Source organism: Syngnathus leptorhynchus, chromosome 16 (assembly GCF_054491065.1).
Source record: "Syngnathus leptorhynchus isolate UIUO chromosome 16, UIUO_Slep, whole genome shotgun sequence".
Taxonomy (NCBI): Eukaryota; Metazoa; Chordata; class Actinopteri; order Syngnathiformes; family Syngnathidae; genus Syngnathus; species Syngnathus leptorhynchus.
Window position 1 is genome coordinate 6,460,745 of NC_141210.1, and position 16,740 is coordinate 6,477,484.

The following is a 16,740-nucleotide window of genomic DNA, read 5'->3' on the forward strand; positions in this document are numbered from 1 at the left end:
GATCCAAGCAACCAGGTGATTTTACTGGAGACCCAGCGAATCAAATGATGTGCGACAGCGGCAGAAAAAGCTTTGCCAAAATCAATGTCAGCATGCAGGCCACTCTTTTAGACGACAACCCGGTCTGCACTTAGCGGCAGACTAGGTATCAATCGCACACTCCTTTTCTGTTTTGCTCTCTGCTCCTTTCCTTTTCATTCCTTTCTCAGCATCAAACAACCTTTTAGCAAATTCTAGGATTGTAAACAAAACTTCTTGTGACTTGCATGCTACCTTATGATCATAACCCATCACCCTCTTCTGGATCCAAGGTAAATAAACAAGTCTGATCCCACAAAAGAGAAAAGAATTAAAAGACGATCTTGCGAGATGAGAGCTGGATTCGGAAAAACAAACCCATGTAAAGTTGATAAAATGATTTGACACCAACCTCCGCAGACTTTGTGAGTAAAATCTAATTATTAAAACTCCATGTAACACTCCTAAGTTGTTTTTATAGGTGCTCTCGGCTATCCAGTTCTATTTAGGTAAATACTTCAACCTGTTCATGAGTGTTGCTAGGATACGCACATCATGAGCTACGTGCAGCAAGATGACCTGAAAGTGAACTGTATGAATGAACATGCACGTACGCACACATAAATGACTTGGCCCACCTCATCAATTTGCAATGCAATGCTTACGTTCTCTGGTTAAAGCATGATCCACCAGGCTGCAGCAACCATTAGAACACTTCTCTCCATATTAATGAAAACGGGGGCAGAGGTGAGTCAACAGTGGAGTTAGGGTCACCCCCCCGAAATATTTAGAGTGTAAATGGTGCCAGACAGACGGAATGAGAAGTAGGGAAAGTATGACGAGCCAAGCCTTAGCTGAGTTTGGATAAAAATATCCTCAATGTTAGTGCGTCCTTTTCTCCACTTTTGGACTTCCTTTTTTTTTTTTTTTGTCCTAGCATAAAAAGAAAACAAATCTTATTTCCCTTGTAATATTTTATTTTTTGTACAGCAAATTTAATTTTTAAAATTGTACAAATGTATTTATTTATTTTAATTATGTTTTTACAGATTTTATTATACAGAAACTTGCCGCTACATGGCAAGCATTATATACTGAAAACAATATTACGATACTGATTAAAAAATAATAATAATAAAGGATTAAGATAAACTTAGATTGTCAATCTTTAAGCCTTTTTTTTTATTAAAAAAAAGAGCTCAACATCATTCTCAGGAGATCAGAATCCTCATTATTTTCACTTGAAAGTGGAATTAAATGTCTGCTTTTTCTTTGTAATGAGCCATTGAATGCTCGCACACAGGCGCCCGACCGACCGCCCGCCCGCCCGCTGTTTGTGAGTTATTGACTTAATTCAGCGCCTCCCGCTCTTTCTCTCAGACGGTGTTACCTGCGGGGTAAGCGACAATAAAATCACTGCCACACAAAACAATTTACTTTTGAGGAAGTCGCGTCATCCAACACATCACTCACGGAGAAGACATTTATCTATTATTACTTGTACACCAGACCTTAATTAGGACTATTCATCATTTATTCAAAAGTATGAAATAAATCAATTCTCCTCTTAATTTAGCAACATATTTATTAGAACTGTTGTGCATTTTTTATGAATGCATTTTCCCTTGCGTGTGTATTCTGAGATCAGGGGGTAAAAACTCCAAACATGACAAATGTATTATTATTTTTTTTTATGTAATCCTGTAAATTATTACAATTCTTAACCATTTGATCTATGTGTCTGCCTCAGTTTAAACCTTTTTTTCTCACTGGCCATTGACATACTGACAACTTTTAATGGCCCACAGCGCTGACCTGGGTCTGACCAATCATGTTCCTCAAGTCCGGGTCACGAGGCCTCATTGGCTGAGTTCTCTCAACCAGACAGAGCCATCTGTGGCCCCTCATCACCTGGGAAACAACCTGAGGCAGATGAGCATGATGGGAGTAAAGTCAGCTGGCTCTGATTTACAGCACTCGCATGGCCTGATTTCTCTCTTTAATATCATAAACAATGCTGAAAAAAAAAATTAATATACTGTACAATATTGCAAGGTGGGGCCCCTGAGTGTGTGCGTGTCTTCTGTGTCATATTGTAAGCCAGACGGAAGCTGGCAAGATGTAGAATATTTCCCACTGGCTGCTTCACAGCTATAAAAAGGTTAGAAGGAGAGCGTGGAGATGTGGGACAAGAAGGAAGGAACAGAAGGAGTCATCAAGGGGCTCTTGAATTTTGGAGCACAGCATCCCTCAACTACTCATTTCTCCATGTCTTCAATCCCTTCAACATGAAGTTCAACTCTCAGTCACCTCTTTATCAGCCTTTTTTTCCTACTCCCACCCTTTCTTTAAATTCTGGCGCTTGTTCATGCATCTCGCTATGCTCTACTTAAACAGGCTTGAACATTCTATAATTATCAGAGAGGACCAAAAGGAAAATTATATTGTTGTGGGTGTAAGAAAGTGAAAGAGAGGACAATGAATGTGTTTTTTTTTTGTTTTTTTTTTGACACAGCTAGTCAAATTTGAGGTTTCACTTACTTGTGTAGTGCGCTAGGTGGCAGCTTGCTGGTTTTTTCCATCTGGCCGTAACAAGACGTTCGAGCTTCGGGGATGTCGCCGTATTCATCCAACATGGCCGCCGCCGCTGACGTTATGATCCCCAAACCATCACGTACGCGAGCCTCCAAAGGATAATCCCAGTCATCATAGGAGACCGAAATCATTCCTGATGGGAATGCTTCAGGGGTTATTTCCGGGTTGCCGGTGGTCAGCGAAGGTACGATCCAGATGTAACCGAATCCTGTGAGGCCCAGAGAGCGAGCCTCCTCCAGGATGTAGACGGCCTCGTCCTTGGAGCAGTAGAGGAGAACGACCGGCGACTGGACCTTCTTCAGCATGATCTGAGAGCGGCTGTCTTCCTCTACGGCATCCAGAGTGATGATATTCTGCAGGTCCCAGCCAACAAAACTGCAAAGAAGGGAAGCATTGAAATCTATGACAATCTGGTACCAAGGACAGTTCCAAGCACTAATGAAAGCACATAATGAAACTTTATCAGCATTTTTATTGATATTTTTGGGGTTTGTAAAAATAAAATAAAATGTTTTACAGACCCCATAGGATATCCTTGCCTCCCCCCATGCCTGCCCCCCCAAAGGAAAAAAAAATCCTAGCTGTGCCAGTGACTGGGCTTCTAAAAATGACAAGAAATTTAACATTTTAAAAATTTAAAAATATATGTACTCAAAGAAACACATCTGTCTTCATACCACCATTTTTGGTCCACCATTGGGACAAAACCTCAAAACCATCTTGCTAAAAATAGGACAAACTTCAATCGCCAAAGATCAGATAACTTCCCTTTTTGTAATCCATCTTTCTAGAAAGTTATCCGAAGTGAGAGGTAACAAGTGCTCATTAAAGAAAAGACTGATAAGATCATTTATCTTTCTTATCTAAAGGCTGATTTAAAAAAAATGTCCAAAGTGATAATATTCAGCAGAACCCATTACACAAAGGGGAATTGCATGGACGGAAAAATACGTTATGATTAAAGGCACGATCCGTAACAAATTGATCGAAGGCTTTGGCATTAGACGAATTTCACCCTAAAGCTAATATAATAAAAGACACAGAGCAATAATTATGTGAACATTAAACGAATGATTTTAGGTTTTGCAAAGTCTTCATCATTCTTGGATCACTCTGTGGACATTGAACACCATACATATTGCAATTTTTGTCTTTTTTTTTTCAGGCAGTCATGATTTCATGTATCATGCATCTTTAGCGATAACACCCCCACCTTCTGGTTCTGCAGTATCTAGGCTGCATTTCATGTAGGGCTCCTGAGAGTACCATAACATCTGCCAGCTCAGCCTTGACTCACTGAGCTGACTGGCCCATTTTATTTTCACTTGAGATGATAGAGGTTCTTTGCTATTAAAGCTGTCTGCCCATGACCAAGCCCCAGCGAGCAGGTCGAACAGCAACACGGGAACTGGACAGTTAATTATGGCCACTCATGCAAATTATTTCATCTTTAATTAATGATTTATGAATATTCCTGTATTGAGGTCAATAATCAGAGGGAATAAATATTTCCATTTCCACACTAAATTACACTGCATGGCATTACTGTGTACTCGCAGCAGATAATACTTCAGCTTTTCTTCTTCTGATATATTTGAAAACAGCAAGTATAAATATTGTTTGTACTAACATTAAAATTCAACCATAGGTGTCGAGTCATAATCAAGTACATTATTTCGTAATAGTTTTAAATGAATACTTCATATTTTGGCACAGAGAATTTGAAAAATGCTAAAAGATATAAAAGAAAATTCGGAGGTAGAAGAGGAAAAAAACTTAAATAATATTTAATAAAAAAATACTAAATATATACATTTTTTTCCTATACCACCTCAGGTAACATAAATAATAATGGTGATGATTATTATGTCGTATCATCCTCATCATCGTTGTACTAAAACAACACAAACACAGTTTGGGTCAACTTAAATTGAAATAATGTACAGACTACTAACCATCAGCATCATCTCAGAATTGCTGAAGCATTTATTTAACTCGCAGCTAAATATTATAGGCTGCTGCGCTGTTAAGCATTTGACTACAACATCAGTCAAAATGACCTAGAGGTGTGGTAGACAGCAAAGCTGCAGGAATACTAAACCAAACTGTCAACCACATTAATTTCAAAAGTGCTGCTTAAATCCTTGTGGGCTGCTGAGTTTGAAACCAATATGAGGAACGGAGATGAAACATCCAAGGCCAAATACTGAGTGCAGTAAGTCGCCAAGACAGTAAACAACCTCATTCACCGCAGGGACATCTGCTGTGATGATGGATGAGATTACGGTACAAAAATGGAGAAATTATTCTGGAAATAAGATGCTGGGAATCCACTGGAGTCATTTTTAAAATGAGGTAATTTGGGAACTATTTGATCAAAGGAAATCCCATTGGTGTGTTTGTTTTTAGCTTTAAGAGCAATTTCATTTATTTTTGAGAGAATTGTATCTTGCTGTGTGACAATAAATATCACAAGCCTTGTTTTGTTTTCATATTATGTTTTCTGTCAAATGTATAGTCAAAATGATTTGTCCTGCGTTTGTAATAAAGGTAAAATAAATTATACCTGTTGTCTACTGTCGTTTTTAGAATGTTGATGAACTCCTGGTAGCCGGGAAACTTTGACGTAACTATAGAAAAGATGTGCCAGTCGTACTCCTCCATGATGTTCAGCATCAGCAGAGCTTCCTGCTGGATGGAAGCACCAAACTGGAAGAACGTTGACTTATCGTCCTGAAAAGACAACAATGAGAAGTTTTAGTAGGTGTTTGATCGAGAAGTCAATTTAACCATTTGGTTGAACATTCTAAAAAAAAAAAAAATCTTTCTCCGAACAGATGGACTTGTGAAGGCAGTTTAATGTACACGTGGTATATACACTGTATGGGTGTTCTGAATAATTCAATTAAGTCCAAATTGGATTGACGCAGTGCAGGCAAGCTGCAGAACTCTCCCAGGTCGAGTTGACTGGGAATGAGGGTTTTATTCACGCTGACTCGCTCAAACACACTCCATTAAACTGAACTCTGGATTGTTTCCCCATTTAATTTATTCCAACATTTGATTGGATGCCACTGACAAGCACTACCGCAGGTGAACAAATTAACTCCATTTATGTCGGCAGATTTGCACCAAATGACTCATTTGTGTGAGGACTATTATACAAGGTGGAATGAGACAAAAATAATGGGAGAGGAGCATGGGGGAGTGAGTATTATGTTACCAGACACCCCGCCACCCCTCCGGAAATATTCGTGGATTCCCAGGTACCATGTTTGGGTAGAAGGGAGTATATAAGAAATCTTTATGAACATTTTCTGAAGAATTTGGGGAAGGGTGTAAAAACTGAGATTTTGGTGGCGCCCCCATGTCCCCCCCCCAAGAAAAAAAAAAATCCTAGCTCCGCCAGTGTATGGTACCCTATCTAAATCCAAAAAACTAAATGTGAAGAACAATTCACTGGGGCCTAAGATTATACATGATGATCCAATTGACGGAATAGCATGGAGTGCAGCGAAGTGCACTTGTGACCATGTGAATTTTCTCAGCTACGCTACATGCATGACCAAGCATTCGCTTCCCCAGTACGATGATGTGTGCTCAATGTTAGCAATAATTGTGCATCTTATTTGCCTCTCCTATATGAAGACTGTTTTTTCTCTCCCGTCCAGTGTATGTGAGCTTGTACGCTTTAATGTCATAGAAACTCGAGTAATACTGGAGCATGGTGGCTAGGCAAGGAGGTCATGTTGTAAGACTTGTCACTTTTTGTCTTCATCACAGCCGTAGTCAACACTCACACTTTGCACCAATGCGGGGCTAACTGGGACTAGCAGGGAGATTTAGGAATGTTGGCTCGACAGTATATAAAGTATTTATTATGCATATTTTGATCCTCTCTTAAATGAATAGAGTTACTGTTATAAAATGATAGATAGCAGTTACTGATTGACATGTGATGCATTTTTTTATGCAACAGTTGGAATTTGTGTAGCAATTCATGACTAGCAAAAACTATTTGTACCAAATGTGTGTGAATTGTTTTTTGTTTGTGGTGTATACGTATATATTATTTATATTTTTATGTAAAATTGTGACTTTTGAGATTTCTGTGGTATGAACAAACAATCATGAGAATTTGAAACAGGCAGTTATAAATAACTCCACGAGCATCAATCAGTGTTTGGTTTATTAGTACACATGCACAAATGTGCAGACACACGTGCCAGCATGAGTGTTTACAGGTTTATAGGACTGCTAAAAATCAAGAAGCCTTTAAATACATGTCATATTAGGTAAAAAGATGTTTTCATTTGAACGGCTGCACTAGTGTGACAAACAGTATGCTGAGCTCTAAAGCCCGCCAGTGTCCACTGGAGGAGAGCCTCGGTGATATGACAAAAAAAAAAAAAAAATCCTCTGTTGCACGTTGCTAAATATAACCAGACATGGATAGAAATAGATACGGCAAAACAATACAGATGGATTTTTTTTCGGGCGGGGGTAAAATACCAAATGGACAATGCTCACTCAGAGTCACCACAGCCAAATAATAAAAAGATGCATATTTACCAGACTCATCATTTCCGTGCATTTTCCATTAAAAGTGAGCCTATTATATTTATGCAAATTCGGTACTAAAATTTGGAATGTGTTTTGGACACCAAACAATCCAGTGGCCTTCGACTGTTAGACTAATTTCCCCCCTCATACATATGTTGAGAAAATCCTACGCATGATGTCAGGCGAGTATTTTTGGCAATAGATTTCCATAGCTAAAATACACTCAGAGAGGAAGAAACTTACTCTAAGTGTATAGCACGGGGGCAGCATTATATATATATATATATATATTAGCGTGTGTGTGTGTGTGTGTGTGTGTGTATCACTGCTGTGGTTTCTCTGTCAGGATTTTTTAACAAGCAGCCAAGCCCCCCACGGGGAAACACTGACAAAATAACATCATCCCCTCTTTCTCGCACACCCCCTCCCCATGCCTCTATCTTGGTCTATGCATTTGCCTCGCTCTCCCACTCTAATAAGTCCAATATCTTCCTCCCAGTGTCTTCCTTTAGTTTCGTTAACTCACTGTCCGGGAGGTCTGTTTTTTTTTTTTTTTCACCCTTCCCCTGATCTAAACTGCGCACTCCCACCCACACCTTATGTACCGTAATTTTCGGACTGTAAGCTGCATCTAAAATTCATGCTTCAGGGTTCATAATTTGAGAAAAAAGTAGCGACTTATAGTCCGAAATTTACGGTATTCAATAAGGCCGATATTTTGCTGCACTCCTCTGGGAAACACAGTTTTTTTTTTTTACAAGTACGCATCATGAGTGGATTTTTAAGTTTATCCCAAAAAAAAAAATCATAATACCAAAGGAACTTCAAATGAGAGGCTCCAAATGTTTTGTTGTCGTCATTCCCGGGTCATCATTACGAAAGTTGTCAAGTTGCCAGCAGCAGCAATAGCAGCAGCAGCAGCAGCAGCAAGCATCGTAATTATTCTCTTCATTTTAGCTGTCTTAGCCGCTCGTGCTGTCCTAATCTCATCCTCCGGCATCGCCTCCTTTTACTTGCAGCTTCTTTCTTTGCTGCTTTCATTTGAAGGTTTCTTGTCCTACTTTCCCTCTTTGCTTTGTACCCAATTATCAATTCCTAACTCCTAACTATCGTTCTCTGCGGAAGCACTTCTGCGTCTTAATCCTTCGGCACACATTTAAAAGAATACATCGATAGCGTGACTTAAATTAGCAAAGCTACGATCGAAATAAAACTAGAAATTAGATGCAGGGGAATTTTTTTCTCACTAATCTTTTGATAATTATCACTGATAACAATTTAAACCCTATTTATACCTTCTAAAATGATCCCCAAAACATTTTAATATAATTTTTCAGACACTGACAAAATTACATTTAAAAAGTAATGGGTTAAAGATCGATGAATGAAATAAATGCACCAGAAGTACAAAAACGCCAGTGTGTCATTGTTGCGCAACACACAAAGACCAATAATTAGTTTCCTATTCATCATTGTCAAGAAGAAAAAACAACAATCAAGTCAGAATGAGAGAAAAATCACAAAATTTAATCATGCAATTTAATCAAATTATTTTTCAATTATTTACAATTTGATTAATGGTAAAACGATAGAGCCATGATAGCTGGACTCGTACAGAAAAAGACATATACATAACATTTGTCGTTCCATCGCTCATCTTATTACTCCCGCCGGATCCACTTTGACATCCAACCATGTGGGGTTAAATCAATAACGCATAATTTGCTGATCGCAAAAGCTGCATCAGTCAGCTGTTATGGCCGTCACTAACTATGCCGCTGACAGTATCAGTGATTCATCAGTGCAGCCACTGACAGACACGCAACTGACATAGAGAGAGAGACCTACTTTCAAGGAGGACGCAAACCGAGCTGGGTGGCGGCCGGGATGCCATTGGGATGGATGAAACGAGCGACGGGAAGATAAATACGGAGAAGAGAGCGAGAGAGGATGGCCAACATTGAAGAGGGAAAAAGAGAGCAGGCGGGAGGATGTATTGGTTGTGTTACAGACTATGAAGAGCAGCTATAGTTCAGCATGACTGAAGCTCGCATCATTTCTTTTATTGTCACTGGTAAAATGAAACAATCCAGGTATTGGATCATTTCATTTTGCTGCATTTTTCACTTCTTTAATTCGACACAACTAAATTTTAAATGTCTCTTTAGAGAAAAGCAATTGAATCCTAATTAGAAGCAGTTGCAGTACTTAGCTGTAATCACTAGAGGTGCTGTTGATTCAGCTTCAAATACTTTTGCTGCTTCCCTCCAAATGCTTTATCATTGCTTACCATTGATATTGGAATGAGTAAAGGACACAAAGATTGAAAGTGAGCTGTTTTCCCATATGGATCCAAGCAGTAATGCAAGCGCATAGATTTCCCCTTTACATTGACAAAGTGCACAGTAAGTGCTCTTCCCCCGAACCCCATCATCATCTCTAAACTTTCCCATTTCCAGTTTGATTGGATGCCAAGCGAAGCCTTGCAGAGTAATTGGCTGCTTTCAATGGCCAAACAGAAGGACAGCACCCCTGGGAGGAGTCCATCAGGCCAGATCTGTTAACAAAGTGCAGAGTTTTACACCCAAACAAACTCTGGGCTAGCAAGGGACAATCATAAATTGTGATTTACATCTTTAGGTAGGAAAATATTTGAATTATCCGTGACAGGAAAGAGCTCACGGATTGAATGCGGCTGATATAAGTACTGTAAATTTCGGACTATAAGCCGCGAAATTTTTCTCAAATTTTGAACCCTGAATCACAAATTTTAACCGGTGCGGCTTATCGTCCGAACATTACGGTAATTGTAGGGAAGATAGTCAAAGTGCAAACGGTCACGGAGCCCCGGCGAGCAACTTTGACGGAAAACAAAAATGAGTCAGCGATGACGCCGGTTGGAGGCAAACAAACATCTTGGAGTATCGGGGTCGTCCTCACGCAGCCTCGCTGGAGGAGCGAGGACGGTAATGTTATCTGACTTGAGTCGTGAGTAGATACAAGCATCTGTGGCTCTTTGCTATTTCAACAGAGAGGGAGCGACTCAACTGGGTCAAAAACACATTTGTACAGCCAGGTTTGATTAGCACAGCCTCTCTGGTGGGCCACCGACCAGAACATTTGGGCAATGGAGCTGATAAACCATAACAAGTCTTCTCAATTTTTATACTGACAGTGAAGGAAAGCCTTGAACATAAAGGCTGGGAGGGATGACGGAGAATGATAAATATTTACCAGATTTTACACACCATAAGTCACGCTTATTTTATTTCGGCCGGCTGGTCATGTGATGCGTTTCTGTTGCCAACTCGAAACTATTATTTTATGTGAACCATAAAAGATTCAATTGTCACATTAGTAAGAATAAAAAAAAAAAAGAATACTGTTGATGACATTTATTGGATCTGATAAATTACGATCGCCTTCACTATAGGGTTAACTCATTCAGTGCCATTGACGGGTATAGACTGAATGTTCATATAAGGCCTCAATCATAGATGATGATTTCTTGTAAGTGGATTGACAATATCGTAAAATATTTCAATAGCAAACATAAGTTTTCCCTGCTTATTAGGAACAAAAGCTTCAACCTTCAACTCATATTCATAAAAAGCCGTGTTCCCAAAAATATAAACACAGCTGCAAGCTAAATACATAAAAAAAAAATGTCAGAACTGCTTTGAGAAAATATGGACTTAAATATTTCCTCAGTTGTGCAAGGCCTTATCGGCAAGGGAAAAGGAGATGACCCACTTTAAAGCTCCTTTGTAGTTTCAAATCATCTTTGGAGAAAGAAAGTCGTGGCCGAGAATATAACGTGGACATGAATATATATATATATATATATATATATATATATATATATATATATATTTTTTTTTTACATCACCTAAAGATGACAAAAACACTTGCTGTTGTATCTGACATGTCAGCTTTGAGTTTAATCTTTTTATTTGGTTTATTTGACCAATTCCTCCCTGATGTTCTCCTATTTTCTCTCTTCTCCGCTCCCTCCGCTGCTCCGCCTTTATTTCTACCCAACCCTTTGTCTCTCTCTGCGTCTTTATGGATCATCTATGAGCTACGAGTGATTTGTTTGGGAGCCTTCTCCTCAGACCCCCTGTAGACTGCTGCAATATTAATGAACGTGCACATATGCATACTGTAGATAGATGTGCTTGGCATCTGGGAAAACCAAAAAAAGGGGGCAGAAAGAGTGGAAGTGAAAAAGCACTAATTTGCAAATCAAAGACATTATGAGTCACATATTTATAGGCGCTTCAGCCAAGGGGAAATCTCACACTCTTTTTCCACTTTTAATTTTCCTGCTTGTCTCCATTATGTATCTAGCCGCTTTGAGTGTGAATGGCTTTGATTCACATTTGTTATGAAAGGCTCAATTGGGAACGTCTGAAGACGTGCGGCGCCAGAATGAAATGAAAAACGTGTGAGTTGTATGTTTTGGTAAATGATTAGACGGCTTTCTTTTTTTTGCTTTTCTATGTGACGCATGAGAAAAGTGTTTTTCCTTGTTTATTCAAATATCTACGAAAAAACACATTTTTAAAATGTTCTTTGGGTGTTCTTGACTATGAAGCTATGTGAAGAAACAAGTGATTAAAAATATAGCAATATTATTAAATATTTTATAAATAATATTAAATAATATATTTAATATGATTAAAAAAATAAACCAATAATATGGGAAGGATTTGTTGCCATGTTTCTAATTATTATTACAATTAACAAAAAACTGTATGCATGATTATTATTCGATTTAAGAGTGGAGAAAAACACAGGTGAAGTGGAAATAACAACCATCTTGCATTTTCCCTTCTGGAGTATTGTCACTAAAGCACAGAAACAAAACACACATTAAGCAGTGCACATTTTTGCAAATTATGAAATGCTTCAATTTTACCATTACAGCACACGAGTGGAGCATCTATTCTCCCCCAATGTCCGCAGGCTGAAAACACCACACACGCAATCATGTCTCAGCATGCAATGAGAAACCACGCTAGGGAGAAAGCTGCCGAAAATAAAATATGATGTATTTTTCCCTTCATGAATTATATTCAAGGAATTATTCACCAAATAAAATGCAGAGTGAAACAAAACTTTTTGGGTCTGGAGGAAAGAATCAATGTCTGAACTCTGTGGAACCGCACTGGGATATGTTGATGATGGATTCGCTAAAGACTGAGTCAGTGGAGTCCTTCATCAGAGGCTGCCTGAAAGTGCTTTGGGCTTTCTGATCAAAACTGCAAGATCGAGTGTGTTTTCTGGATTGATAAGGACTTTCCAAGTTCATCTGGATTTCAAACAACTGATGAATTATCAAACTTTTTTTGTACCGATATCAGCATCGGTGCCGATACCAATCTTATGTTAAGGTTTTGGAACTCGTGGAGCCCTCTTGTTGTCATTATATGATCAGGACCTAAGGGAAAATATGTCTGACAGACACCCATTAAAAATGTAATTTCTGTAGGTATATGTTTCAAATAATAATAATAATAATTTCATGCAATTTCTAAAAAAGATTCAAATGCATACATAAATAAATATAAATATAGTATAAATAGTCACAATACAAATATTTTAGATTATTATGTTTTGGAAGGAAATATTTATGTACTAAGAATACTAATTACTATTGGAATCGGTTGCCTTGTATCGGTATCAGTGACTACTGGTATCGGTCTGAAAAAAGTAGTCTTGAGCATTTTTACACTCCAAATTTGACCACAAGTGCACTGAGCAGTTTGATGCAATTGACTGGACTCCCTTTTTATACTTGCGCAGTGTGGTGATATCTTTTATTAAAGTCAGCGATTTCAGAAAATGGTACTTTCCAATGAAAATAACACCGGACAGCTTGTAGCAGAAGATGGTGGCTAAGTGGTGGAAAGCTAAACTGGCCAATCTGACATGAGTGATCAGTGGAGTGTAAAAGACTGATTTGCGCGGCCAAAATTGTTCATGTTCATGTGTGTCAGGCCCATTTTGTCCTATTGCTTGGTCTCCCTCGTCCCCTATCGCTTCTCCCACATTAGCCCCTCCCTCCCCTGTTTCGCACGCTCCCACTGCAGTACAGTCTTTATCCTATTACAGCCTCCTTGCTTCTGTGGAGCACTTTCGCTTGTCGACACAATGAAAACTGGCAGGATGCATTACTTGGCACACTCTTCTCTGGTTCTGCCTCCCACCCACCCTTCCTTCCTTCCTTCCTTTTCACCCCTGAGTCTTTTTTCCTTTCTCGCATCCATGGCAAGTTTGCTTGGATGCTCACTTGTTTTTTGCTCTGTTAAATGCATCATTCTGTTTACTCACACATCCAACATCTGTTTGTCAAAACCACTTGTAAGAACAATGCTTTGCCAAGCTTTTTTGGAGGAGCTGGGAACTCCAAAAGCCTTCTCGAAAAACTCCCCTCAGGGAAAGATTAGCTTTACTAAACCCTCTAGCCCATTCTGGGTTCATCTCAGGATCTCCAACTAAAGCAAATAAATTTGAAATTAATTGCAATGTACCGTGAAGATCTTCTCATCAAGGCCCACAAGGGTCTCTAACATGGAGCAATAACAGCGCACTTTTTATTTGGAATGCATCCCAATGGGGTTCCATTCACTCTGTTCCTCTTAGAGGTGCTCCCGTGAGCTTGGCAAGGAATCAGAGAAGCCCCCGCTGATGGGAAGGGCTCTGAATAAAGCAGAGGTTTTATTTGAGGAGCCATTCATATGAGAACATGATGGCCTGCTGGAATGTACCTTCCATTAAACATGCCATTCAAAGCTTTAACAGCTTTAATGCTAAGGTGCACATTCTCCTCTCTCTCCTCTCATTTCTCCTCACATGCTAAACTATCAGTAAATATTCCCCACTACAAGATTTAATACACAAACAAATATCGAGGTGACATTTTGAAATCGAGACGTGCTTATCGGTTGACTGTGTCCCAATACAATCAACTGTTTAATCACTTCCTCGTATAATTTCAGTTTCTGAGCAAGCTGCATCTGAATCCGTTTTTTGTTGTTGTGTGCACGCGCCTGATCGAGGCAGATTGACACCATTATGTCTTCTCTTACTCCCGCCTCGCCATAAGCCAATTCACCCTAATTACTCAACTATTAAGCAGCTTTGGATCGGTACAGCTATGACTGTAATTGTGGGGATGTGAGTACTTGAGTGTGCAGAAGGGAGGCGAGGGGGGGGGGGGGGGGGGATTGGATGGGATTCTATGGAGTGGGAGAAAGAGCAAATTTCATCATCTTTCGCCAATATCTCCACTGCTTCACCTTTGTTTGCTCCCTTGCCACCCACTTCATCGTCGCTCAAGCTACGATGGTGGCAACCAAGCGTGAAGGTTTAGACAAAGAAAAGACAAGTGATCCATTTTTGAGGAATGAAAAGACTCTTGTTTGGGTTCATTACAGATAAACAGTCCCAAATTATGAAGTATTATAAAGTAGGTCCGTGTGTTAGACTCCTCTACATCAAAGATCTCTCTCATCTTACTCGTCGTCCTTCACGAGATTAATGTGTTCCATTTTTCTACATTGCCTCAAATGTGGATCTTGCCACCTAATGTTGTCTTGTCATGCAGAGGCGGAGCTAGGATGTTTTTCTTGGGGTGGCTAAGGGGCCAGCAAAACTATAGTTTTATTTTTTGGGATTTTGACAAAGCCAGGAAATTCTTCAGAAAACACTGATAAAGAGTCATTGTATGTCCCTTAAGGAAATGTTGAAAAAAATCCCTGGAAAATACCCAAAAGTTACTTGTTGCACCAGAATGCATCGAGCATTTTTTTGGGTTTCATAACTATGACTGATAAATGGCCAGCATTAGAAATGAGACATTATACCATATGTGTATAAAAGTCAAAACTATTCAATATAACAATAGTCTAAATTGTTAATGATTTTGCTTTTCGAACAGAATATAAAATGCACAAATCTCAAATAATGTTTTCTGATGCCGTGCGAGTGATTCAAAATATACACCAATCGTCTGGCTGTGTGCAACACAAACAATGTCCGAGATTTGGAAACTATTCCCATCATCAAGAATAAAAGTTGAAACAGTCTGGATTCATCTCGTATCTTTAACCCCCCACCCCCACCCTATCGTTGACTCTCTCACCCATTCCAAATCCTGTCTTATTACATCCTGTCCTCCCCCCCAGCTTCTTCTCATCATCCCACTCAAACTCTTTCACTAATGAGTTCCTCCTACTTGGCTTTCCTCCTCTCTGCACATGACATGGTTTGTTTCAGTTCTGTCCTGTTCTGTGAAAAAATAAATTGAAACTAAGGGAGGTGGAAATAGGGGACACTGACTGCAGAAATGTGACTAATTACGTGGAAATGGTCGACATTTGTGTTTGGCATTTTGCGGGAGGTCAAAAATGAAGCAGAGAAACCTTGAAGAAAAATGATACCAAAATAAAGACGCCATTATAAGGAACGTTATTCAAAGTGGCATCGAAGCTTTCATTTTAGTTATGTGACTTTATGGGTCAAACCTTCAGAGCACAGCTTTTCTTTATTTATTTATTTTTATTCCTTTCACATGATTCATACTGCATTTAACTTGTCTCTTATCTTCATTCAACACATCCCTGAGGCTCGAATTCAGTTTCTTCATTGATTTTGGCTTCTAGCATTTCACTTTAGTACAACAAATTCCCAAATCAAAAATTACACCCATGTACTGTAGCTAATAAGTAAATCAACATTTTACAAAGACTTGGGAGTGTAATGATATTGAGCGTTACGCTACAATGACACATGCAAGCAAAAACACGTCCAGAGAGTATAATCATTATCGACAGACCTCTTGTTAACTTTAAAACAATATAATGGAAGAAAGCAATGGTTTGGTCAGTTCTTCCATTTTGAAAATTTGAAGAAACATCTCTGTCACCAAACCCAGAAAACAGTGATGCCTTTCCTCTCAATCACCACATTGCTTCTTCATAGCAACCTTTCCTTTCAGTCCAATCCCATCGCTATTGATCAACCTCGCTGCTTTTGTTAAATGAAGCACTGGACCAGACCCGATGGCCGAGTCTAATTCCCTGCTCATGACACTCGTTCTTTGCTAAGCTGCAACGGGCTAATTGAGTTTACAGAGGGTGGGCACCTGCCATGAGGGGATGGACAGGAGACTCAGAAGAGTTTCTTGATGAACACTGGATAGAAAAAAAAAAAAGGTCAGCATGATCAAGTCACGGCGGCCTGTCACGTCCTCCGTTCCCTGATGAAAGAAGCTGAAATGATAGAAACAGCCTTCCATGGCAATGAGGTTAGCGAAGACGTGGTAACGAAAGCGTTCATGCTTATCTCCTCCTTTCTCACATAGAATTCAAGAAGGCCTGCATGGAAAATTCACACGAGGCAGCCAAAGGTGGGAGGGAGGAATTCTCATCAGCTGGCTGCCCTCACGTGAGAAATAGTCCCGTGGATGTATTTTCTGCCGAGCGTGTCATTAATAACAGCGTATGTGCCTATTGTAATAAATGTCAACTTCAAGTTGAGCCGTGATTTAAATTGTGA

General features: G+C 39.4%; 1 protein-coding gene across 1 annotated transcript in view; it reads right to left on the bottom strand.

Annotated features, from left to right (window-relative positions):
* Window positions 1-16,740, bottom strand: part of grin2aa (glutamate receptor, ionotropic, N-methyl D-aspartate 2A, a) — a 65,462-nt gene that overhangs the window by 19,822 nt on the left and 28,900 nt on the right. Inside the window, exons 3-4 of the mRNA XM_085933801.1 lie at window positions 5,180-5,346; window positions 2,560-2,988 (exon numbers count right to left, since the gene is read on the bottom strand). Of these exons, the coding sequence (XP_085789927.1) occupies window positions 2,560-2,988; window positions 5,180-5,346 (596 nt within the window). The remainder of the gene's footprint in view (window positions 1-2,559; window positions 2,989-5,179; window positions 5,347-16,740) is intronic.